A 22,358-nucleotide genomic window follows, 5' to 3' on the forward strand; every position below is an offset into this window, starting at 1 on the left:
ACGCAGTCCGCCCTCTGAGGTAGGGCCCCGCAGCAATGTCGCCCTCTCCCCAATTAGCTCCGCCCGGGAGCAGCACATACTCCTCCAATACTCTACACGTTGGGGACGGAACATGGGATTCCCAGCGGAATACCTTCCTCCTGCCCAACCTGATGGGTCTCAATTTTGAGACAATGCAATATAATGGTTGGTCTTGTGGCGCCGTCTCTACTTCTCTGCCGGATAGCTGATGCGCATCCCAGGAATGGGCAATCGTTTTCGAAACATGGCCGGATATCACTCTCTTATCCGAGGTCATGGTGTGATTGCGGCGATAACGTTTCTCGGCCTCGTCCCTATCTCCATCCTAATAGCTCGATTCTACTCGCGAAGCTCGTACTGGTCGCTTCGATTGCACATATGGATGCAAATCCTCACTCTATTCCTCACGACGGTTGTCTTTGTCACTGGTTGGTTTGCGGTCGGGCCCAGTCGAAGTTTGACAAATCCGCATCATGGAATTGGGCTTGCCATATATGTACTCGTTATATCTCAGATATTATGGGGCTGGTTTGTTCATAATCGGCTAAAGGGCAAGAGAAGACTATATCAGCCCTTCACATTAATGGTAAGGGAAGCACATCCGTTGATATATCCGTTCACTAACCCTAGTGGCAGATTCACAGTTGGCTGGGTCGAGCGATCGCTCTCCTTGGTCTTGCTCAAATACCTCTTGGCCTCACTCTTTACGGGTCACCCTTGTCCTTGTTCATCCTATACGCTTTAGCTGTGTTCACTCTGCTTGTAATTTATTTTGTCCTCTCTTATCTTCGCGAACGGCGCTTGGGTCTCGATTACGATAGGCGCAGTTATTCAGCAGGACCGGAAGTCATCGACGACAGGAATGGCTCTCTTGCAGCTGCTGGTGCCGCTGGGGCTGGAGCTGCTATTCTGGGGAGTCGGATTCGGAGGCGCTCACGGAGCAGAAGCTCGATCGACGATAGATCTGAGAGAGCGCCTTACACCGATGAAAAGTCAGAGGACCAACGTCCGGCAGGCTGGAAAAGAAAGTTGTTTCAGTTCGCTGGAATTGCAGGTGCGGCAGGGTTGGCAAAACATGCCTTGGATAAGCGCCGTGATCGCGAGGGCGATGCCGAATCTGGAAGATACCGCCCAGCCCACACAGCGACGGAGAGCTATGATGATGATTATACAGAGAGTCGACTTGAAGAAGGACGAACTCCACCGCCAGCAGCTCACCGCCATCGGTACGAGCAGTCGCCCAGTGCACCTCAAACCCAGTATACGGAATCTGAATTTACGAGTAGAAATATCGGAGGGCATGGACCGCGGAATGCAATGTTTGGCGCAGGTATATTGGGTGCAGTCAAAGGCTTGTTCAAGAGCCGTGCAGCGCGAGAAGAGGAGAGACGACTGGAAGAACTGAGACGGGCTGACCTGGAAAGTGAAAGAATGATGAGAGAGAGGAGATATACTGGCGATGGTCGCCCTTCTCGAAGAAACGATCAGCGATATCCGTCCTTTAGCGAGGTAACTGGCCCCACGGACGCGGAAACTGTACAATCTGCACCAAGCGATGGCCCTCCAGTTCCCCCTCACCACCATGAGCTTGGTTCTGATACGGTGACGTCTCTGGACCAGAGAGCTGACCCGGGTGCGGCTGCTGGAGGAGCAGCAGCCGGTGCTTCAAATCAACATCGGTTCAGCGGTACGCAAGGAGAGTCTGTCGAATCTCCTCCGGTCTCGATCAAAGTGAAATTGCACAACAATGGTCGTCGCGTTACGTTGAGACAATTGACCCGAGAGGAGGCAGAAGCAACCCGCGAAGCAAGGCGCAGGGATCGCAGTAGATTCGGACGTCGTCGTCGTGAAGCCTCACTATCTGGAGGCGAAGGCGACGATCATTGGCGCAGAGTTGAAGAGCTGGAGCGACAACAGGAACAGGAGATGCGGAATGGCAATGCATCCGTCGTGAGCGCTGGCCCTTCTGCTCCTCCTCCAGCACCGCCGGTCTCTCAACCTGAACCTAAGCCGCCGGCTGGCAGTGGCCTTTCTCCGATACCACCGCCTCCTATTCCTGCTGCTGGAGCTATACATTCTCCTTTGACCATGAGCACCGACCTGAGCGGCAGCTTCGCCAGCCGAAGTGGTCGACGACGTGCGGAGCGAAGAACACAAGCCAGACAAGGGGGAAGTCGGGTGGAATTCACATAATGAACCCGGCCAAACCAGTTCTTTGATTCATGCACATATAAGTCGGACGAAACTGTTAACGTTTTATGGAATTATATTATGAAGTATGAAGTTTAGGAAATACATGGCTGGGCAACTGGGCGAACAGGATATTCTCTCAAAGGTAAGTTATACGATCTGGAGTTGGATTGGGAGAATTTATCATCGAACCTCTTTCTATCTCTGAAAGTCAGCTTTGATATCTTTGATTTTGTTCTCAAGTTTCGGTGTCAGTCTACCCCCTATGTGTAAAACCATGATTCAAAAACAGTTTATTGAGTTATTTTGGATCATGCATTTTGTTATTTCCAGAAAGCGCCATATTTCTTCTCTGTTGTGGAACAATTGACTGAATATGGTGCAACAAATTCTACATTCCTTTTTGGCATAGCTTTTCAGATCTGGGAAGCAAATTGATTATACATTCCTTTATGAATTCCATCCACATGATGGTTGCCTTTAACTGTTTGTTCCTTCGGAAATAGCGTTTCCTGCAGGCTAGAATCGCTGTTCGGACAGATAGCTGGCAACAAAAATTTGGCCAATGGAGCAAGATATAATGATAGCACACAAGACACATTTAAAAAAATGAAGAATAATAATTCTACATGCTTAGCATTGAGGTTCCGGTGTCAATCGAAAATATATATGTACACTCCAGTCTATTTCATAGCAGCCTGAAGGCTCTCAAGGACCTGTTTAACGGTAATTAGCAAGCGTTCTTCCGCCGAAAAATTGAATTTGGAAAACTTGGTCGGCATACCTCTAACTCAACCTTGGCTTCAGCGATATCTTGCTCACTTCCGGAACCGGCCGCAATCCTTTGAGCCTCACCGATCTGGGACTTGACGGCCTGTGATGCTGGTTAGAATCATGACCGTACCCTATCGAGGAAGTCAAGCTTCGTCGAGGAAAAGTTTGACCTACATCAGCGCTGAAATCTTCGAGAGCGAAACCCTCGACGGCGTTGATGCTGAGATTGGAGTCGGGCTGGACGACAGCGAAACCACCGGCAACTACAGGAATTGAGGTCCGTATTAGCCGCTGCACCACGCTGATATTGGAATCAAAGGGAAAAAAAAAAAAAAAAAAAAAAAGGGGAACTTGGCAGTTTCAATGGCTGTATATCACGTACGGAAGAACTTCTTGGTCTGTCCGCTCTCCTCGATGATCTCGATGAGACCGGGTCTCAATTGTTCGATGCTGGGAACGTGGCTAGAGAGAATACCCATGTCTCCGGACTCGGCGGCGATGTTCACTTGGACACTGTTGGTTTTCAATCAAAAACATGTCAATTAGCCTCTAGTTTTTTTCATCCATCATTCGTCCAATTTGATTTCCCTATCAAGACATATCCTTCGCGAACGAGGGAGGGGTCCGGGGAAGGCGTACACATCGGCGGATTTGTAGATAGTCTAATCCGAATTCAAAAGATTAGCAAAATCCCGTGGAAAGACGATCCAATTGAGCGCATATCTTCCTATACCTCGTGCGGCAAGACCAGAGAAAGCCGTAACTTATCAGACACGGCTTGCGCATAGGTTCTCTGCTGAATTGGTAGTCTGAAAGCGGCAGGCCGCGCTCTCAGAGCAGACCGGGCGAAGCGGGCCGTGAACATTGTGAGCGTTTTGGAGTGCGAGGAGACGGGGTGTCGTGGGATGACGGAGTGAGAGGCCTTCGAATTGTCTGGTGGACGTCGTCGGTTTGGAAGAGTTAAGGTTTGGGATTGGTCGGCATGGCCAGTATTATGCGCTAAACCCAATCTGGTGAGAGATATCACGGGACTGCGGTTGTTGGACGGGCGGAGGATGGAGGACAGTCAGAGGGAACGGAAAGCGAGGAAATGAGCCTGCAATGAATGATTTCGGCCTTAATAGCCTGCTATCATATACACGTTTCTTTGAATACCTACAATGTCGTCAACTTCCCTGGACACGCTCTAGGCAATATCTAGTGCTGCTTTACGCTAGGCTCGGAGACGGAATAGTTTCGATATCCCAAGGACATTCACGTTGTAATTTCTCTTCTAGAGACAGGAGCACATTATACTGACTATAGACATTAATAGCCTCATAAATATTTCATAGTCCCCGGTTAATTTGCCGAGATAAATCGTCGATATATGGTTCTTCTGCGTTGCCCGACTGTTGCTATACATCCAAATTCGTACTAGCCCCGTCGCCATGTTAATGTAAGCGAGATCCCACAACGCAGATTAGATAAGTCAACTCCCTTTAGGTTCCTTCGACGACGAGAAAGTTGTGAAGGCCCAGTTCGACGTCGCAATCCCTATCCCGATTTCTCCCACAATCCGCATTGTTGCGATCAGACCGTCAAGATGGCCAGTACGTATTTACAACTATCTTATCTCAGTGTGTCAGCTTCTGTAGCTAACACGTCGAACTCGCAGAATCCAAGAACTCGTCGCAACACAACCAGAACAAGAAAGCCCACAGAAACGGGTACGTGGTTCGAAACCTCTGAGTCGTGATATCTTGAGAAAATACTTGCCATGTAGTCAAGGAATCAATTGCTCGATCCCTGCTATCACTGAGGAACTGTGAAATTTTGGGCTGAAGCTTGGAATAATCAACGAGGAGCACCAAGGTCGAGCTAATGCGTTCAACTCTTCAACAGGATCAAGAAGCCAAAGACTCACCGTTACCCTTCCCTCAAGGGTGTCGATCCCAAGTTCAGACGGAACCACAGACATGCTCTCCACGGCACCATGAAGGCTTTGGTACGTCCGGTTTTGTTGCGCAGTTGAATCGGGGGTTGCTCTACGTTTAGCTCCCGAATCCCGGAGAGAATCATACACTAACAACTTCCTACAGAAGGAGGTCAAGGAGGGCAAGAGAGAATCTGCATAAACAAATGAAAAAACCATTGAAATCAGAATCCCAATGTGCCGCGTTGCTATGTCCATAGATCCGCATATTTTCCCGTTGTTTTAGCCCGTGGGAACGAGCAAGAGAGATACTTCCATCTCGAGTCCTCGATAATGCAAGATGGGTTTTGCGCTGGTTTCCCCAGGGTCCATGCTTTTTCTGCTTAGGATTCATGATTGACGGTAACGCTGGTCTGCTTTCCCACGGACTTTTGGCTTGGGCATGTTTTTATATGGGATGTGGGTGTTTTCGTGCATCCTTAACAGCCACGTCTAGGTAGATCCGTTGCAGGAATATGGACCACATTTCACGACCCATCGTTTGACATCATTTTCTGCAGATATTCCAACTTCTAGCTACCATTCAAAAGTGGATTTCAGCTCCGAGCGAGGACCCCAACAGGCATTGTGTGTACAGCAGCGGATACTTTTACCAATATCCGATTGCTGAAGGATTTTATAACGTGCCGAGATTAGATCTTTCCTGCCTTCTAATTACCAAACACCCTATGCCCTCGCTTTCCCATGGTGCAGCGGTGCATGGACAGATGGCTACATAGCAATTTATATGCAAATACTTACAGATTAATTTTAACAATCTACCTGATATCCTGTGTGATTCAAAAAGTTGCCTATAAGTTTTTTTTAAGTCTCATCTCTGCCAACCTCCTTCCAATCAATACAAAAAGTAGCATAAACCGGTATTATTTCTTATCATCAGTGTATTATATCGTAAGAATATTTAAATCATATCTTTCCTTGCTCCATCAAATCCCAAACCAGCGCCAGATGCATTGCAATTTTACCAAACCCACGAAATATTATTGGAGAAGCAAGCCACGCAAAATCCAGGAGAAACGCTTCCTGTTAATTTCAGTAGAACATATCCTCCGCCCTTCTCCGTTTCCCACCTCTACCGTCAAGTTTATCAGAAAACAGTTCTTTCCCTTCGTTTCCGGTGTATCTCGACGGGAATAGCTCCCTGACCGAGGCTGTGCCCTTGATTGATATTGTATTATTCAAACTTGCTGCACTTCCGCGGATGGAGAAGCCTGGATCGTCAGATGTACCGCGAATCCTAAGCCCACGACCTGTTTGGGGTACGCCCCCAGGGAAGAGTTCCACGTTGCTATTATCTTTGCTTCGGTTATCGGCTTCGCGGCCGTTGTCGTGGGCTCCGTCAACCAATGGGATAGAAATACGTTTAGCAAATAAATCGGCCGTCTCATCTGCAGCGTCGAAGGCATCGGAACGGCGATGGTTGCTGATGGAGGTCTTATTCGGAAATAACTCTTTCTTAAGGTAGCTGGCCGCAGTTTTATTCGGAAACAGCTCTCTGCGACCCGAATTCTCGTCACTAGAAGCGTTGGCGGAGCCAAATAATTCCTTTCCGGCATTGAGACGGGTATATCCGTTTCTATCCCTTCCGTGCCGGGGGGAACGGTCCCGAAATCTTCTTCCGGAGTCCCGGGAGTCGTCACCAGGTCTAACACCGTTACCAACATCTGCACGGGATGGGGATGCACTTCGATCCCGTAACCGTCCTGTTGACTTATCTAAATGATCGGGGAACAAATCATCGGCCTTGCGTCTGCCTCGGGTTTCATCGTGATCTGGCTCGAGACTATCATCATACATCGACTCGTCAAACTTCTCCTCGCTCGCGAGTCCCTTGCGGCGCCTGTGCTCCTTCTCGTCAAACCGGCGTCTGTTATAGTCTCCCGTACTATCATCTCGTCGCCCTCGACGCCGTCTCTCGGCAAACTCTCGCCTCACCCTTTCTCGCGGGTCATGCTCAGGATGCATAAGGTAAAACCGACTCGCCTCATGCGCGCGATGCTTCTTGCGATCCGTCTTCACCGCCGATCGCACCTGCAGTACCGAGTCAGGGTGCGTAGACAACGCTTTCGCCGTACGCAGACGTAATGACGGCAGCGCCGAATCAACTTCCTCCACAGATTGCTGTGTAAATGCAGCCAGAGCCTGCAGTCCCATTTCCGTCGAGCTATATACGATATTCGCCGACGTATCATCGATCCATTCAATTCGCGATAATTCTTCGCCCTGAAAATGTTCCGCCGCAAAACGCTTGATGTCCTCCGTCGTCAATTCATCGACGCCGCGAATATGCACTTTTTCGAATTGAGGTTCTTCATTGCCTGTGAGGATATTCGGGTCCTCGAGCTGCGTGCCATTGTTCAACGGAGTGGAGGCAATGTCCTATAGACAGAGAGTCAGGGACACGATAAGAGCTTGTTAAGTGAGTGTGAGGCCAAACTGACAAGTTCAATTGGCTCCGGCTCCGGCCCCAGGTCAAGGTCCATGTCAATATCCATTGAGATATCCATTGTGACGCGTGGTTGAGCTGCAGCTCAACTGGATTTCTAGGTGGCGATATGTGAATGCCAGCTGACCACGCCGGTGGGGAAGGTCAAAGACGGAAGCGAGGTGACAAGGAGCTCTTCTCTGCAAACCCAAGGAGCCTCGGAAATCCCTCCAGAGCCAGTGAAAGAAGGTCACGGTTTGCTGATGTCAGAGTAGCTGCATTGTTTTGCGATTCTGAAGATTCGAACGAGCCGGTGAGCTGCTCCCGATCAGGCTAGCTCCATACACCCCAGCCCAAAAATAGCCGTGTCCACGTGACAGGGCACGCCTTAGCGCCCCGCGCTTTACATCATCAACAGCATGGGTTAGTCAGCAAGCATCGTCACCTTCTCTCGCTGTGGAAAAGAAACGCCAGACATATCATCCGAGGTTGGGGCTTTCATCTGCTTGGTATTTGATATAATGGCTGTCCCAGGGTTTCGTCAAAGCGTGAGATTCTGGCTGAGCTAAGACACCTGAAATAGGTGGGTTGGCTTGGCTACTGGCAGTAATCCACCTCACACGTCCAACTCCCAGTACGTATTATAACAGCACTCCACTCGTAGGTCGGGAGCCGCTCAAGGCTGGGCTAAGGCCACCTGTTGGTTATATGTATAGTTTATATAATATATAAAGTCGCTAACAGTCCATAACCATGTGAATCCTTTCATGCTCTCCCAACGGTGCCGAAAGACATAGCCTCCTAACAGCATCCTTGAGTCTAACTCATCATCCCAAGGGCTTAACCCCCGGGGAAAAAAAAAGGGTGGGGGGGGGGGGTGTGTGTTTCGTGGTGGTCCCGGCTGGATCGTTATCCTTGTGCTATTTTAATTGCAGTCACAGGAGCCCTGCCTACTTTAATTGCACACCATTAAGAGCATCAAAGACCACCTTTCATTTGCCTGGATATGCAGGCTTGCGAACGCTCTCGGCCAGAGCCATCCTATCATCTAATGAGGGAGGAGCCGGTCAAGGAGCCTTTGTGTGAAAGATATCTCTTAGTGGTTGCGGTCATCTTGTTTCGGGGTCTAGTCTAATGGTATCAGCAGAGGCTTTCCTGGAGAATGATATGCGTGACAATAGGATGTTGGGTGCTTGAAAAGAATACCAGCCATAGCAATTTGCCGGCAACACAATAAAAGAGAACACTTTTACATATATAGACATGTATGTATAGATTGAGGTTTGGGAGTTGGAACTAGTCAACTGCGGGAGGCGATCATTACCCAGAGAGGATAATAGATACGAGAACTTGACAGAAGCTCAGGCGACAGCACATAACCTTGAAGTGCGCGTCGATTGGTAGGATCAATGAACCGTTAAAACAAGAACGGAGGACGCGAAGCAGTATGGAGTACTGGAAACCGAAATGGTCCCTATCCAATGGGTCAATCCATTTCTTTTGTTCGCATACAGCCATTGGGAACCCCCATTATTGACGCACGACCCGTCGTTAAAGGCATGGCAAACGTAGAGGCTGTCACACAAAATCGATAATGTAGCCAATAAATGCCACTCGATGGAAACGGAAGAGATGTGCAACAAGGTGTAATGTGAGTTAAACGGCTTTGTGCTATTGGACCACGGGGCACCGCATTCGAGCGCCTGACTCATGTAAGGGTGAATCGACTCTGTAATAAGGGCCTTTTTCCCATAGTCTCGAGGGCGTCAGTACCAGCACCAGAAGTCATGTGTATTGTGCCGATGTCATCTGCCCGTAAGCTTTGCCACCTAAGGACCTTGCATGGCTTTCTGCGTCTCAAGCACGTCTCGTAAGACATGGAGGCCACCATCGTGAGCGAAAGCAATCGAGTTCAAAATCTATTGGACAACCAAGAAGTATGGTCATAGCAGTACCATAAAAATCTTGTCACACGATATGTCCGCATTCCGTGTCTACCAAAAGGCACAGTGCGTCCCAAGTCGTCTAACCACCTGCCGTTGGAGGCGTTCTAATCGTCATCGAATCAAACATCGTTCGATTCAGTTAGCAGGGGTCAAATGGATCACTGAACCATGAAAACAGGGATCAACCCTTTGGGACGACAGCAAACGATAAAGAGCGATAATCGAGCGGAGCGGAAGATTGGTTTTCAATAACCTTCTTTTCTCGCCACTCTTGTTCGTTTTCTTTGTTCACCAGTTACCGCTGCCGGTTAGTCCGGATTTGATCAACGGGATATTCGATCTTTTTCCCTTTTGTTACCTGCATCGAATCTCAATGGAACCTTTTCCTGTACCGGGTTACTGGGGCAGAAAATGTCGGTGATAAAACGAAAGTTGGCCGTTCCCAGGATCAGCTTCGGGCGATGACTGGCATGCAAAACGGCGCAACGGGGCTCTTGACCAACAGGGATCAATGAAATAACCCCTCTCTCCCCTTTACTCTGCAGACACAACCTGAATATGCTGATTGCTTTTGCATTTTCTGCGGTCAAGTGGGACAAAGAAAGGACAGAGGGGTCGAGCATTCAGCACGTAGCTGATTGGCTGGATGAATGACCCGCGTGTCGAACTGCAGGTCTAAATTCCAATCCGCCTGAAAGTATTGAGATTGACGTAGCTCTCTCGTGACTGCGAGACTCGAGGATTGAAGGCGTTTGAAGGCGACGAAGGCTGGCATCATCGCTGAACGTCTGGATTAAGTTAGCGCACCCGCACTAGCGTCGCACGGGAAGCTTGTCCGGGGCAAGTCCAGCCAACCATCGCCTGGCGCCAAGGTGCCTCGTCTTATGTAATCCATCACGGCCGCTCCCTTGGGGAACAGCGCAGGACACGCAAACAGCTATTGTGAGCTCTCGTGTATGTACGGAGTAGGTGTGTGCATACTAGCAGCGTCGTACGAAGCGCAAATACTTCAAATATATTTGCCTGTCTCTCTGGCACAAACACCTCTGGAACACAACGACGCACCACACCCAAAAATCTGGCACACAAACGAACATCAAATTAAAAGGGGGGCGGAGTCCCGACTCAGGTGACAATCTCCGTTTTCAACCACCAACATTGATGTGCAGACCCAAAAATCATTCAAAGGCTTCCTGCTGCAAGTTAGCTTGCAGTCAGCCAATTACACCCCAGTGCTCAGGCTGGAGATCTTTTTGGCGCACCCAACGCAAATCTTCATGCGCACGTGAGAAGCGTTGAAAAAAAAAAAAAGGTCGGCAACTGATCTCCTGCTCAATAGGCGACATACGCAAATGTCTGCTTTTTTCTGACTAGGCTTTTCGCTACGCCTCGGGGACCGTTAGCTACCCATGCCTTAAAGGGCTAACAAACCGTCTCCCAACTTAAATAACGCACCTAACTGGCGGTGTCAGCAGCGGCAGCTCGCTTAAGTACCTTAACTACTTCCGGGGCCCATTGAAGCTCTCAACACTTCTTTCTTCAAGGCAAGGCTTCCGGCTTAAAGGGAGAGATATGACAACGAACATGCAGGTGAGGATATTTCTAGCCATGCACATGCTGTACGGGTATACCCCCTACGCATGTCCTTCATCAAAATGTCCTCTTTCCCTTTTCGCAGCCCCTTTTTTTTTTTTATTTTGCCGGAGAGACCTGCAGATTTCCGTTCCCGGATTCCACAGGCTGAAGTTACCACGCGATGCAATACAAATCTTTCTCCTCGGTCACAACCCCCCAGCAAGCAGTTTTGGGCTCGGCCAGTCTGCATATACGAGGCAGCTGGGAGAAAGGGGGAGTGGGGAGAAAAGCAAAAGTAAGGGAAAAAAAGAAAAACAGAACACACCCGAATGCAAGTATCCGTTTTCTGATGTCAATCAACACCCACTGAACCCCATGCTTTGTGCTCTGTGAGACACGGGGGAGCAGACAAGTGAGTAACAAAGAGGCCCCCCCCACGGAGGGGAACACATGCACTCTGACATGCACAAAGCGTTGCTTTACAACTGCAAGCGGGGGAGGCTATACATGTATGACGTATCTACTACTTCGTACATACTCGATATGTAGTTGCCTGGGTGAAAGGGAGGGGAGAAGAGATAACAAGCAGCCCATCAACATCAAAGCCAGAGAAAATGAAGAAAAATTAAAAGAAATATATATTGCATAGTACCTGACTTTCCGCCTTCCATGCCTTTCTCTTCTCTTTTTCTATGCAGGTGTCAGAAAACTGGAAAAGGATAGAGGGAAAAAGAAAAAGAAAAAGGGTTTCATTCAAAAAATTTATAAAGCCCGGTTGGAGTCACCATCACCGCCTCTGGTGTCACGTTTGCTGGGCTGGGGTTGGGGGATTTGCTGCATCTCTTTTGCCCTCTTGCTTTCTTTTTTCTTTTCTACATCTATACATATAACTATAGATATGTAATGCATGTAATTTTTCTTTTTAGCTTCATTCTTCTCGTATATGCATGGTCATGTACTCCCTTCCACAAATGATTGCGCCAGCTCCAGGGCCAAACATTTGAGAACAACTGATCGAGGCACGTACTTTTTTTAAAAAAAAAAAAAATAAATAAATAAAAAATAAAAATGAATGAATATGAATAAAAATATAACAGAAAAAGGGTGGTGGTGGTAGAGAGCTCTTCAAAGCAGTGAAGGTTGGTAACATTGGAGCGTCACCATTTTAGCATCCTTGCTGTGCCACCAGATGAGATCGATTAGGAAATCTTCTCGTAAAAAGGACAAGGCAATATATCCATATCTAGGTACATACATTGGCTATGTATGCGTGTACGTATGTACATAATACATACATGTACACGTAGTTGGGTGGCCCACGACGGGGAAGTCCTTCTTCATCTGCAAGGCTGAATATCCAGGGGAATACGCCAACTACAGGATGAAACTGGACAAGTGGAAAGACGCTGGCCCATCACCAGACAGCAAGAAGAGCTATCGGAATCATGTCAAAGGGCGCCTTTCTTCAACACATGAGCCAGTAACTCTCTGCAATGAATGGAAGAGGAATATCCTCTTCCTTGCTTTTCTCATGAACAATAACAAGTTCCAAAGAGTCGTGATGGTAATAGTCACATTCGGCAAATGCATCATGTAATACAACATTAAATAGCGAAAAAAAAAAAAAAAAAAAAAGAAAAAAAGAAGAAAAAGAAAAGAAAAAGAAAAATCAAAACATAAAGTAGGAGAGGTATCAGAAGGAGAAAAGTAAGGCAGAAGATAAATAAAAGAGAAAAAAAGAAATATCCAAAACCAACCGACCAAGATATGCCTCCTCCACCGATTCCACACCAACCCGTTTTGCAACCCAATATTCTAATATCGTCCAAACCCAGCAAATACGCCGCCATCCACTAGACACTGCCCATCACACAATGTTCAGGTACAAATTTCGGGAGGAAAGATAGATGTTGATATGTCCACATAAATAGATCTTCGAGTCTCGAATATGTAGACCGGATAGGAGAAGGAGGTAGAATTATAAGAAGAACATTGGGGATATAGGAATTCGTAACAATAGCTAGTTGAACAATAGCTCAAAAAGATAGCCGTAATAACAGGCCTGACCACCCAAAGAAAATATAACGGACATTGTCCACATTCCATTATAGAGAGACGAGGGAAAAAGAAGCAAAAGGTCATGTCATAAGTAGAAAATTATTCGGAAGACAGGCTTGGCAATTAATTGAGTAAATTGTTCAAGCCCATTCTCGCATCACGATCTTGTGTCATGATGGAATGGGTCTTCGTATCGGGGACCGACTGAGGACGATGTTGATACGCAGGAACTGGGTTGTGAGGGTGGAAATGGGGATGTGGGTCGCTCGTAGAGCTGCGCCAATCTCGAATTGGGCTGCTTCCGGCTAGGATCTCCATACTCTTCGCTCCGGCAATGGAGCTATATGCATGGTGTTGGTTTGATGTGAAACCGACGACGGGTGCGCTACCTCGTCGTCGCTCGTCGTAACTTGGGTGAATATCCACGGGAATGGGTGGTATTGATGGGGACGTTATCGTTCTGGGGGAGGCAGAAGCCACGGACGTGTGATCTGAGATCATGGACGGGGGGCCGGCAGACGTCCGGGTAGATACTTCTGAGTAGCAGGGCGAAGTGAGCGGATGTTCGATGTGCGAGGAAGAATCTGGGGTGAACAGCGGCGGCAGAGATCGATGGTGTGCGACTGGAGAGGATCGTTCTCTCGGCCAGTCCTCACGGATATAAATGGAGGCTCGAGCGCTTTGAGGGCAATCGGTCAGCAGCCACGGCGCCTGACCGTCACGGAGCTGTGCCTGTCTGAACTGTGGGCTAACGGGGCTCCTGGGGTAAGGAGGCTCGACTCGACCATTGAATATTCGGGAAGCGGGTTCTCGGGTGGGAGCAAGCCGTCTCTTCTTCCGGTTCATGCTGCCGTTCCACCAGTTCTTGACGGCGTTATCGCTTCGGTTCCCCAGTCTTCTGGCGATCTCCGCCCACCGCTTGCCCATCTCGTTCACCATGCGTTCGATCATCAATCCTTCTTCAGGAGTGATGGGGTCGTGATTCAACGAGGGCTTCAGGTTCTGGTGGAAGCGCTCCCTGCACTGCTTTGGAGATCGATATTTCATATGCTGAGAGATTCGAACCCAATTATTTGGGCCCTGGGTGCGGACCAGCTGGAGCAATTCTTGGTCCTCTTCCGGGACCCAGGGACCTCTCCGCTGTGTGGGAGCCATGTCTTTGGAAAGAATTGCGGCCAAGGGATATTAACGAGAGGGCACGCTGTGCGCACAGCAGCAGCAAGTAAAGAAAAGATTGACTTTCTTTTTGCGTATTGTTATTTTTTTCCCGGTATCTAAGCGAAGGTTGAAAATGTTAAAACAAAGAAGAAAATGGCAAAAGAGAGAAAGTACCAAAGAAAAAAAAAAAAAAAACAAAAAAAAAAAAAAAAGAGCGAACGGATATATAACAGATAGGAAGCGACCGGCAATAAGTATGTCTCAGGGCAGGAGGAGTATGGAAGGGGGGCGCTTCGGAACGAAGATCCCAGGTTCTGGAACGGGGGTTATATGCTTAGAGCAAATGAGGGAGGGTCATGAGGATGCTGGATATCAGAGCTCCCAAAAACAAGGCAGTGATGGAGGGGAGGAATGGAAAAGGTGAAGTGGGCACGGGACGAGTTCATATAACCTTCAAACTAAGTACAACATGCATGATATGCAAAAAGTATGGCGGAGGAGTATGATGGTAGTGTCGTTTTTCCTTCTTTTGTTTTTCCTTTCTTTCTTTTTCTTATTTTTATTTATTATTATTCTTTTTTTTTTTTTCCCCCTCCGCCATAATTTTTTAAGAAACGGGAAGAGAGTTTGTTTCATACCTTGGACTGTTCCGAGATCCTGAAGTTGGAATCCCGAAATCTAACTGCCAGTCTGGCAGGGGGGCAGCGTTCCGGAGACTAGGACAGGGAGGAAGAAGTATGCTTGAGGGAAGAAAGGATTAACGACTGGGATAGAATTCAAATCCAACGTCCAGGAAGGGAGAAGGACAGAGAGAAAAGAGAGAAAAGACAGCAGCCGAGGACAATTGGTGTTTTAAATTGTTGGCGGACGAATTGGAAGTGAGACAGAGCCGGAGAGGCCAGAGACAGAGGGAATGATCTGAGAGAAGAGGGAGAGAGAGCGGATGCAGGCGGTATGAAGAAGAATGAAGGAAGCATGTACGGCGTCATGTAGATACATATAACCGGCAGACGAAACAATGGATACCACTGGTACTCCGCATATTTACGCTTGGTTACGAGAGAGGATCCATAATTTTTCTTTTTTGCTTTTCGATAACTAACGGTGGTGGACGGACTCCGCACATCCATCGCCGGTTTTATACTTCTGGCAGCGTGGGCGCCGGCGAAGGGATGGTGCCTGAGGCAAAAGACTGTTTGCCCCATCGCCCACGAGCTAGCTAGTTCACGCCTCTCTGACAAGGGGGTTCAGTTGCAGAGGTGGGAAAAAAAAATAAAATAAAATAAAATAAAGGAAAATAAAATAATATAAAATAAAAGAAATAAATTAACTAGCTGCACACACATACATAGTTACATAACTAACCTAACCAGTTAACCGCCTGTAATAATAACAGGGCAAGTTATAATAACATAACGTCTGAATCTATATGACTGGTAGACGAAGCGACTATAATGCCTGTTTTTGGGAACCTGGGTCGAACCCCAACGCCGTAACTATTGTGGCAAAACCTGCAGCTGCTCAGCAACCAGGTACTGCCCATCCATACATCATATACCCTGCAGAAAAAAAAGCGAGAGAGAAGAGAGACAGGCAGCCCAGTCGAACGCCGAAAGAACACCAGCAGCATGCATAGCCAGGCAGGGAGGCAAACCAGCTGCTTGCGACAGCACTGCGCCAGGAACAAGGGCCAAACCCCCCCCCTCCCCGGGCCCCTCCAGATCGTGGGGAGCAGGCAGCGCAGAGACGCGAGAGAGAGAGAGAGAGAGAGAGCAGAGAAAAAGGTTCGGTTTTTTTTCGCCCTCCAGGCTTGACTTCGTTAGCGGTCCATCTCAACTAGTTAAACTAATTAGTTAAAACTAGTTAACTACCCACTTTAACTGTGCGAAGCAGGGGGGCGCTGTTTGGTCGGGTTTTAGTCTTGCGGTCCAGTGAGGATCAGTCCAGGGATTGTCAATCCCCTTTCGTGCGTTTTTTTGGAGCTCGCCCGACTGCTGGCTACGTTTTAGCCAAAACCTTGGGCGTCTTTAGCTCCCTGACGCTGGCAGGGCCAACGATCTTCTTCCCTCTCGCCCACCCGCGCGCTCCCTGTCTCACTCACTCACTGGTTCTTGTCTCTTGTCTACGTCTGTTTGCCTCTCTCTCTTTCTCAACGCCTTGTCATCTTTTATTTTACTTTATTCATTTTTTTTTTTTTTTTTTTTTTAATTCTAAATGTTTCCTGGATCGTTTATTTTTATTTTGAATTCTCGACCTGAAAATTTGATTTTACCTGCTGTTAATTTCGGGGATAGTCACGGCGTCAAAGCTTGGAACCATCAGCCACCACCCGCCCGCCAGAAAACGGAAAAGATTTACCCTGCTTCAGAAAAGAGAAGGGAAAAAAAAAAAAAAAGGGCCAAAGAGTGGGCGGCGGCGGCGGCGGCGACGGGTGCACTGTCCAACATCAGAACCGCCCAGATGAACCATGGCTTCTTAGGGTATGGTTTCACGGTTAGGCAGTCCATCAGACCCTGGGCCAGGAGGTGGTTTGGACTCGATATCGCGACATCACCTTACTCCGTACACCCATTCAACACCTTCGCCCACCATCGCACCGTAAAAAATAAATAAATACGGAGTAAAAAGGGTTGAAAGGGCCTCATGGCACGGACCGATTGAGGGTCGGGGCAAGCACCGTCCTCATGTGGTTTTTACCCGGCAACAGTTTCAAGTTTTTTTTTCTTCTCTTGCTCTCACGTTCCGCGTCACACTCCCACTCACAGCCCAGGTGATTGAAGCTGCTTCGGATGGGGGAAGCAGGAAGTCCCTGGATAATGGTCCATCTAGGCTTCCTTAGTCGATCGCCAGACCCATAAAAGCCTTCCAAATCTTGTTTATAGTACATTTGCATACGTATTGGGTTTTTCTTTGGGGGGGGAGGGGGGGTTTCCTGAGCAGCAAAGAAATGAGTAGTATCCACGGACAAATGACACTAATCGGCTGGGAACCCAGTCTGGTCGTAGTATAGTTATCGGAGATTTTCAAGATGTGGCCGGACTGCAGTCCATCATCGAATTTCCGGGAACTAGCTCGCTGAAAACCAAGGCAGCGACCAGGTTGTATGTACTCCTGAGGATGTTCATAGGTACTTGCATATACATACCAGCGGACGGTAAGTCCCGGGCTGGCGAATGAGCAGCTCTTGGGTCCTGTCTCCTTTCAATCTGGTCCAAGGGGAAAAGAAACGCTTTGCGTTCGACGCAGGACGAACAACTCAACTTGCGGAGGCGAAACTCTTTTTGCGATTTTCGTTTTCCCCCGCAAACTGGAGAAAAAAAAAAGAAAGGGCTCCAGCCACTGCGAGAAAGGAAAAAAACGGCTGCCAGTAAAAAGCCATGATGAGGGGAGTTGGTGACGCCGTCGAGGTGGTGGTTCACCAACCCTAGAAGAAGGTAATGTATGTAAGCGTGTAATGTTAAGTATGTACGTCGACGCCCAGAGGCATCCGTTACTCCGGACAAACTAGAGCGTCCGGAGGACTTGGTTGCGATCTCAGATCCACCGGGCCAAGCCGCTTCATGCGATCCCAAATGGTCAGATCTCTCACCCGTACACGTTTTGACGAATCTCGGGAATGGCGAATCACTTGATTCCGAGGGCCCCAGGTGGCTGCGCGGACCGCCCAATCACCAGGTGCAGAGAGGAGCGGGTTCCAGCAAGCCCTGAATGGGCGAATAAAACACCCCACGCCGAACTTTAGTGCGCTTTGAACCTGGGCAGGGAAAAAAAAAAAAAATTGTTCGACTCCTGGACGGATCTGAAATATGGGTGTCTCTGAATCATGCGTCACAGACCAGTTCAGGGAGGGGGGGAATGATCTCTTCTAGACCGTCTTTGAATTTCGCAAACGAGGTTGTACAGAAACACAGAACGGGAGGTCTGACCATGCCGACTTCTTGCTCTCATTCGTCGGACGGAGCTAGACCACTCGAACGTGCCATTCGGTTAAGAAAAAGAGGGAAGAAAAAAAAGAAAGCAAAGAGCTAAAGGAAAAAAAAAAAAAAAAAAGAAAAGAAAAGAAAGAAAAAAGACAAAAAACTTGGAAGTTCTCGTGAGAGCAGTACAGAGGTACGTGGTACATACGTTGCGATGGATCGAAGGACCAAGTATGAATGTAAGCATGTACTGTACGGAGTACGGAGTACTCCGTACGAACTACACGTAGCTTCCCCTTCTCTCCATCGTCAAAATGTCTGATTGCATGCGTTCGTGCCTTCCCTTGACGCCCCCTTCAGCCAGCCATCAACACCTGCCCCATCCACAGCACCAGCCACACATTTTTTTTCTCTCCTTCCTTTGGCTCCGTCGTCGCTGCCGAGTCCAGGTAGTTGTGGCGCGCACATCTCGGTGGCTCAGCCGGTATTTGTGGCTGGTGCTAAAGGATCTTTCTCCACCCCACGGGGGCCAAGCGCCGTTTGATTGGCCCGTTTGATTGGCGTCACGATACGGGAGGGATTTGCAGGCGCAACAGCCTCTCGCTCGTGAGTTACCGTCGGCCCCGGGCCCTTCGATGACGACGGTCCGCCGCTGCGGTTTGTCCTCCCAAACCGGGTACGCGGCTAGCACCAGTATCCTCCTTGCACCTGCAGACTGTTTGCTGATCGTTATCATCATAGTATGTATTTGGTCCCTGGAAATATGTATGTACATACAGGAGGTCCATACATACGCTAGACGTTATGGACGGAGTAATGAGACAGTTCAATCCACAGCTACGTGCGGAGCCCAGACATCCACCTTGCAAGGCTCCGGTGCATCCAGCCCGCCCTCACCTGAAAATCTATTCCTCACATACCCCTCCCAAGCAGTGCTGCCTCTCGGACAGGCCATCACGAGCATGTGCCAATATTGATACTCAAAAGTCTATCGTTCCTCTGAGGCTCGATGGATCACAATTCGCTTTCTCGTTTGCCCCGTCGGACCAGGTAAAAGAAAGTTATTTTCTCGCTCTTCCATCTTTTTTTCCCAGTCCTGATATACTTCATTCGTTCTTTTCGTCATGATGTCTGCAAAGTCGTTTGCTCACAGGAGCAGCCCCGTCGCGATATTCTCCGTGGCATCTCCGTGACAGCTTCACACGGCACCGGCACGCTGGTCGTGGCTAACTCAACTTCCCCCCCCCCTTCGAAATCAATACATAGGTACTAAGGGCACTCTGTACTCCGTGCTGCATAGTTACTCCGTACCTCCACACTCCATACTCCGTGCACCGTGCCCCTCGGGATTTAAACAAGCCTCCTTTTTCCCACCAAAAACCACCACGTCATAGACTTTGGGCCGTGCGTGCCTTCCCGTTGCTGATCCAGAATCACCCCAAATGCAATACCTCATGACTCCTATCCAGCGTTGCAAGAAAGTCATATGCGAGTCATCTCGGGAAAAAAAAGAAAAAAAAAAAAAAAGGAAAGAAAGAGCACAAGCAGCTCAGATCAGATCCTCCAGATGATGATCTACATACGAAGTACGGAGTACAGAGAGGTTGGTTCCATCTTATTCGATCCTGATCCCATCGATACTACCAATCTCCACCGTCATCCGTATTCAGACTGGCCCCTTGAGCCGGTTCTCTTTCTCCTTTGTAAACCCTTTTTTGAGGTATCCCGCTGGTTTTTGTTCTTGTGGGACAGGAGCTGAATTGTTGGCAATCTATGGAGTACAGAGTACGGTTTGAAAACAAAAATAGATACCTCATGATCCCGATACCTCCTTGAATTTTTTGTTTGTTGGCATTGGATAACTATTTCCTATGGCTGAGCTGGGAGAGGAACAATTTTGCCAGATTACGGAGTAGTTAGCTGATAATTGTGGACAAGGAAGTTGGTCAGGGGTCGTCAGCGGTCCCTTCATTAACTCCTAGCTAACAACCGCCAGCTGTTTTCTCTCGCCGAACTCGGTCGTTTTTTTTACGCCCTTGGCCCAACGACTTATTTTCTATATGCGCATCATTCTGTCAAGAGCTACTCTGTACTCTCCCTTACACGGTAAGAGTCTGTTGGATCCCTGCAGGCACCAACAGCTTTTCTGATTCGGGCCTGCGACTCGGGGGATGTACGAACAAAAAAAATAAAATAAAATAAAATAAAATAGAAAATATAAACGGCCATCAACCGGGGCTGATAGGCTCAGTTGGCGACCTGCACAAGGGCAACAAACATTCTGAAGATTTTTGAGGACGATTTCGCTCTTGGAATCCACCTTGCCAGGGTTTGAGTTGGCCGCGTCGCAGGAAGCTGTTGTACTTTTGCGGATCCAAGCAACGATAAGTAACCAGGGAGAAATTCGTATCCCACCGGTTTAACCTCGTTTTTCGGCACGGTATCCAATCGTTGGCCCCCCGATATAAATTAAAAAGTCACGACTAATGAAGACCAGGTTGCATCCAGCGACACGACAACCGAGTCAACTCATCCCAATACATACGACATAACCACATGCGTGCATACGGACGCTGAAGGAAGTCAATTGATTCCTCACGACCATGGGTCCGGTCTTTGCTGTTGTTCCCGCTAAAAATTTAGAAAAGAAAACAAATTAGTTAACAATAAATTAAAAGCACACTTTTCAACTGGGTACCATTCCACGGAGAACACCGATCAAAAGTCTATGTGGTTTTAGTCTTCAGTCTGTCCTGGCAGTGGACTATTTTCGACAGAAGCTCAAGCTCAAACGAAACACCCCCTCCTCCCCCGTCGCAACGTTTCATGATGGCGAATGAAACCGATCCTCTTTGTGGGCCGTTTGCCCCAAGAACTCAAGAAGAACCTAAGGACCAAACGTGCCTTTTTTTTATTTTGATAGTCTTGAGCTTCCTCGGCAAGGGGTCCAATTAATCGTGGGAATTTTGACTAGCTCGATGAAAAGCATCGTGTTGGTTTGACGGAGTCACGAAGAACGAAGTAAGATTTCTCCGCACCATTTTTTTTTTTTTTTTTTTTTTTTTTTCTAAAAAAAAAGAAAAGAAAAAGGAGAAACGTGCTTGGTAACTCGCTGCTTAACACCACATGGGGAAAATCTCTTTCACGGTTGATGGTTTAACTTAACTTCTAGCTACTGTGGCTTCGGTTGACATGCGAAAACGGGGAGAACGGAACTGAGAAATCTTCCTACGGAGTTTCAGCAACTCCTCCCGGCAACTAACAGACTAAAAACATGGTGCGTGGTGATGTCTTCCTTGAAGATTCAAAAAACTAAACTCCCCAGTATCCGTAGTTGAGTACACACCGACAGACACAGAAGCTATTCGGGTCCCATCACGCGAGTGAAACTTCCATTCCCAGTGGCACCCCGCCTGGAGCAGCTGGGGATAGCGATCCGAGATAGCATCGTGAAAAGACGATGGAAGGGAAGAGACAACGCCCTTGGGTTGTGGGTGAGTAACAGGTTGGTTAGTTAAACTTGGTTGTTTCAAAGTAGCTTGTGTAATTCTTTGCTTTTCCCGACATCCGTCCCGGTTGATTCTGTCTATGAGCACGAAGGATTGATCGCTTCTTGATCAGCTAGCCCGAGGGGTTTGGTGGATAGCTGACGTTGATAACGAGTCTCCATCTGTCTCCATGGTCATAGTCTGAGACGGTTGGACCTGGTGGGAATATGCAAGGCAGCTGTGAGCCCTTAACCCCGGTCGCCCCATCGCGCTATTGGATCCTCTTGGTTCTGCGCGAAGACAGAGGCTGTGCTGGACCGTCACCTCGCTCGAATTCTGCCCGAAGCAGCGTTGGCCGGCGTTGCTGGGCGCAAAGGGGGGAGGGGTGTGTCCAGATTTGGACGGGCAGGATTGCCTATTATGGGGATGTGGTGTTGAACAGAGAGCCGAATTGGGACAAGGTGGAGCGCAGAGAGGCGATTCGTGATCTCTTGCTCCACTCGCTTTTTTAGGTCCGCCTATCTTTATTTGCTTTTTTTTTTTTTTCGTTTCTGCTCGCCCATTTTTTTGACTCTTAACGGTTTGCTGCGGGTAGCATGATGTGCAGCATGATTGGCAGGGATAATTCCAAATCATTCCTTGTAGCCTGTCCTCATGGTATCCATCCATCCGAAAAGATGGAGAGGAAGGACAAGTGGTCGCAAAAAGGGAAAAAAACAATAAAGACCACCTTCATTTTATTCGCGACGCTTGGACTGTGGATCGCGAGAATACTATTTTGGAGTAATTGATTTTTGCGACACGTCTGATATTGCTGGCATGCTCCTTTTC

The 22,358-nt window shown here is 48.3% G+C and overlaps 7 protein-coding genes across 7 annotated transcripts; 3 read left to right on the forward strand and 4 right to left on the reverse strand.

Moving 5' to 3' along the window:
- Positions 1–35: 35 nt before the first annotated feature.
- Positions 36–2,797, forward strand: CIMG_04798 (uncharacterized protein; the record flags this gene model as incomplete). Its single annotated transcript, XM_001245356.2, has 3 exons — positions 36–186; positions 243–607; positions 658–2,797. 3 exons carry the CDS (start codon positions 36–38, stop codon positions 2,212–2,214), a joined length of 2,073 nt encoding a protein of 690 aa, XP_001245357.1. The 3' UTR covers positions 2,215–2,797.
- CIMG_04799 (ATP synthase subunit delta, mitochondrial) lies at positions 2,504–4,046 on the reverse strand. Its single transcript, XM_001245357.2, has 6 exons — positions 3,719–4,046; positions 3,625–3,647; positions 3,368–3,498; positions 3,160–3,248; positions 2,996–3,085; positions 2,504–2,927 (listed from the first exon to the last, which is right to left on the reverse strand). Exons 1-6 carry the CDS (start codon positions 3,848–3,850, stop codon positions 2,895–2,897), a joined length of 498 nt encoding a protein of 165 aa, XP_001245358.1. The 5' UTR covers positions 3,851–4,046; the 3' UTR covers positions 2,504–2,894.
- Positions 4,047–4,507: 461 nt separating this feature from the next.
- Positions 4,508–5,746, forward strand: CIMG_04800 (60S ribosomal protein L29). The gene is made up of 4 exons (XM_001245358.2): positions 4,508–4,577; positions 4,643–4,694; positions 4,870–4,972; positions 5,067–5,746. Exons 1-4 carry the CDS (start codon positions 4,571–4,573, stop codon positions 5,100–5,102), a joined length of 198 nt encoding a protein of 65 aa, XP_001245359.1. The 5' UTR covers positions 4,508–4,570; the 3' UTR covers positions 5,103–5,746.
- A 50-nt stretch (positions 5,747–5,796) lies between these two features.
- On the reverse strand, positions 5,797–7,673 carry CIMG_04801 (uncharacterized protein). Its single transcript, XM_001245359.2, has 2 exons — positions 7,402–7,673; positions 5,797–7,339 (listed from the first exon to the last, which is right to left on the reverse strand). The coding sequence occupies exons 1-2, from the start codon at positions 7,465–7,467 to the stop codon at positions 5,993–5,995; spliced, it is 1,413 nt and encodes a 470-aa protein (XP_001245360.1). The 5' UTR covers positions 7,468–7,673; the 3' UTR covers positions 5,797–5,992.
- Positions 7,674–8,358: 685 nt separating this feature from the next.
- On the reverse strand, positions 8,359–10,122 carry CIMG_04803 (uncharacterized protein). Its single transcript, XM_001245361.2, has 2 exons — positions 8,710–10,122; positions 8,359–8,511 (listed from the first exon to the last, which is right to left on the reverse strand). Exon 1 carries the CDS (start codon positions 9,095–9,097, stop codon positions 8,792–8,794), a length of 306 nt encoding a protein of 101 aa, XP_001245362.2. The 5' UTR covers positions 9,098–10,122; the 3' UTR covers positions 8,359–8,511; positions 8,710–8,791.
- Positions 10,123–12,795: 2,673 nt separating this feature from the next.
- Positions 12,796–14,126, reverse strand: CIMG_04804 (MYB family conidiophore development protein FlbD). The gene has a single exon (XM_001245362.2). The coding sequence runs from the start codon at positions 14,117–14,119 to the stop codon at positions 13,088–13,090; it is 1,032 nt and encodes a 343-aa protein (XP_001245363.1). The 5' UTR covers positions 14,120–14,126; the 3' UTR covers positions 12,796–13,087.
- A 7,187-nt stretch (positions 14,127–21,313) lies between these two features.
- On the forward strand, positions 21,314–22,039 carry CIMG_13386 (uncharacterized protein; the record flags this gene model as incomplete). The annotated part of the gene is made up of 3 exons (XM_004446036.1): positions 21,314–21,316; positions 21,462–21,533; positions 21,728–22,039. 3 exons carry the CDS (start codon positions 21,314–21,316, stop codon positions 22,037–22,039), a joined length of 387 nt encoding a protein of 128 aa, XP_004446093.1.
- Positions 22,040–22,358: the final 319 nt, after the last annotated feature.

This window comes from Coccidioides immitis (genome assembly GCF_000149335.2).
Source record: "Coccidioides immitis RS genomic scaffold supercont3.4, whole genome shotgun sequence".
NCBI lineage: Eukaryota > Fungi > Ascomycota > Eurotiomycetes > Onygenales > Onygenaceae > Coccidioides > Coccidioides immitis.

What these genes read in the sequence shown, in the direction of transcription:
- CIMG_04799 (XM_001245357.2), bottom strand. Translation starts at nt 3,850, where the DNA reads ATGTTCACGGCCCGCTTCGCCCGGTCTGCTCTGAGAGCGCGGCCTGCC. An exon ending in ATCTACAAATCCGCCGATGT is followed by an intron (nt 3,499 to 3,624) that starts GTACGCCTTCCC and finishes GAAAACCAACAG; the next exon opens with TGTCCAAGTGAACATCGCCG. An exon ending in TCGAAGATTTCAGCGCTGAT is followed by an intron (nt 3,086 to 3,159) that starts GTAGGTCAAACT and finishes CCAGCATCACAG; the next exon opens with GCCGTCAAGTCCCAGATCGG.
- CIMG_04800 (XM_001245358.2), top strand. An exon ending in AAGAAAGCCCACAGAAACGG is followed by an intron (nt 4,695 to 4,869) that starts GTACGTGGTTCG and finishes ACTCTTCAACAG; the next exon opens with GATCAAGAAGCCAAAGACTC. An exon ending in ACGGCACCATGAAGGCTTTG is followed by an intron (nt 4,973 to 5,066) that starts GTACGTCCGGTT and finishes AACTTCCTACAG; the next exon opens with AAGGAGGTCAAGGAGGGCAA.
- CIMG_04801 (XM_001245359.2), bottom strand. Translation starts at nt 7,467, where the DNA reads ATGGATATCTCAATGGATATTGACATGGACCTTGACCTGGGGCCGGAG. An exon ending in AGCCGGAGCCAATTGAACTT is followed by an intron (nt 7,340 to 7,401) that starts GTCAGTTTGGCC and finishes CTCTGTCTATAG; the next exon opens with GACATTGCCTCCACTCCGTT.
- CIMG_04803 (XM_001245361.2), bottom strand. Translation starts at nt 9,097, where the DNA reads ATGAGTCAGGCGCTCGAATGCGGTGCCCCGTGGTCCAATAGCACAAAG.
- CIMG_04804 (XM_001245362.2), bottom strand. Translation starts at nt 14,119, where the DNA reads ATGGCTCCCACACAGCGGAGAGGTCCCTGGGTCCCGGAAGAGGACCAA.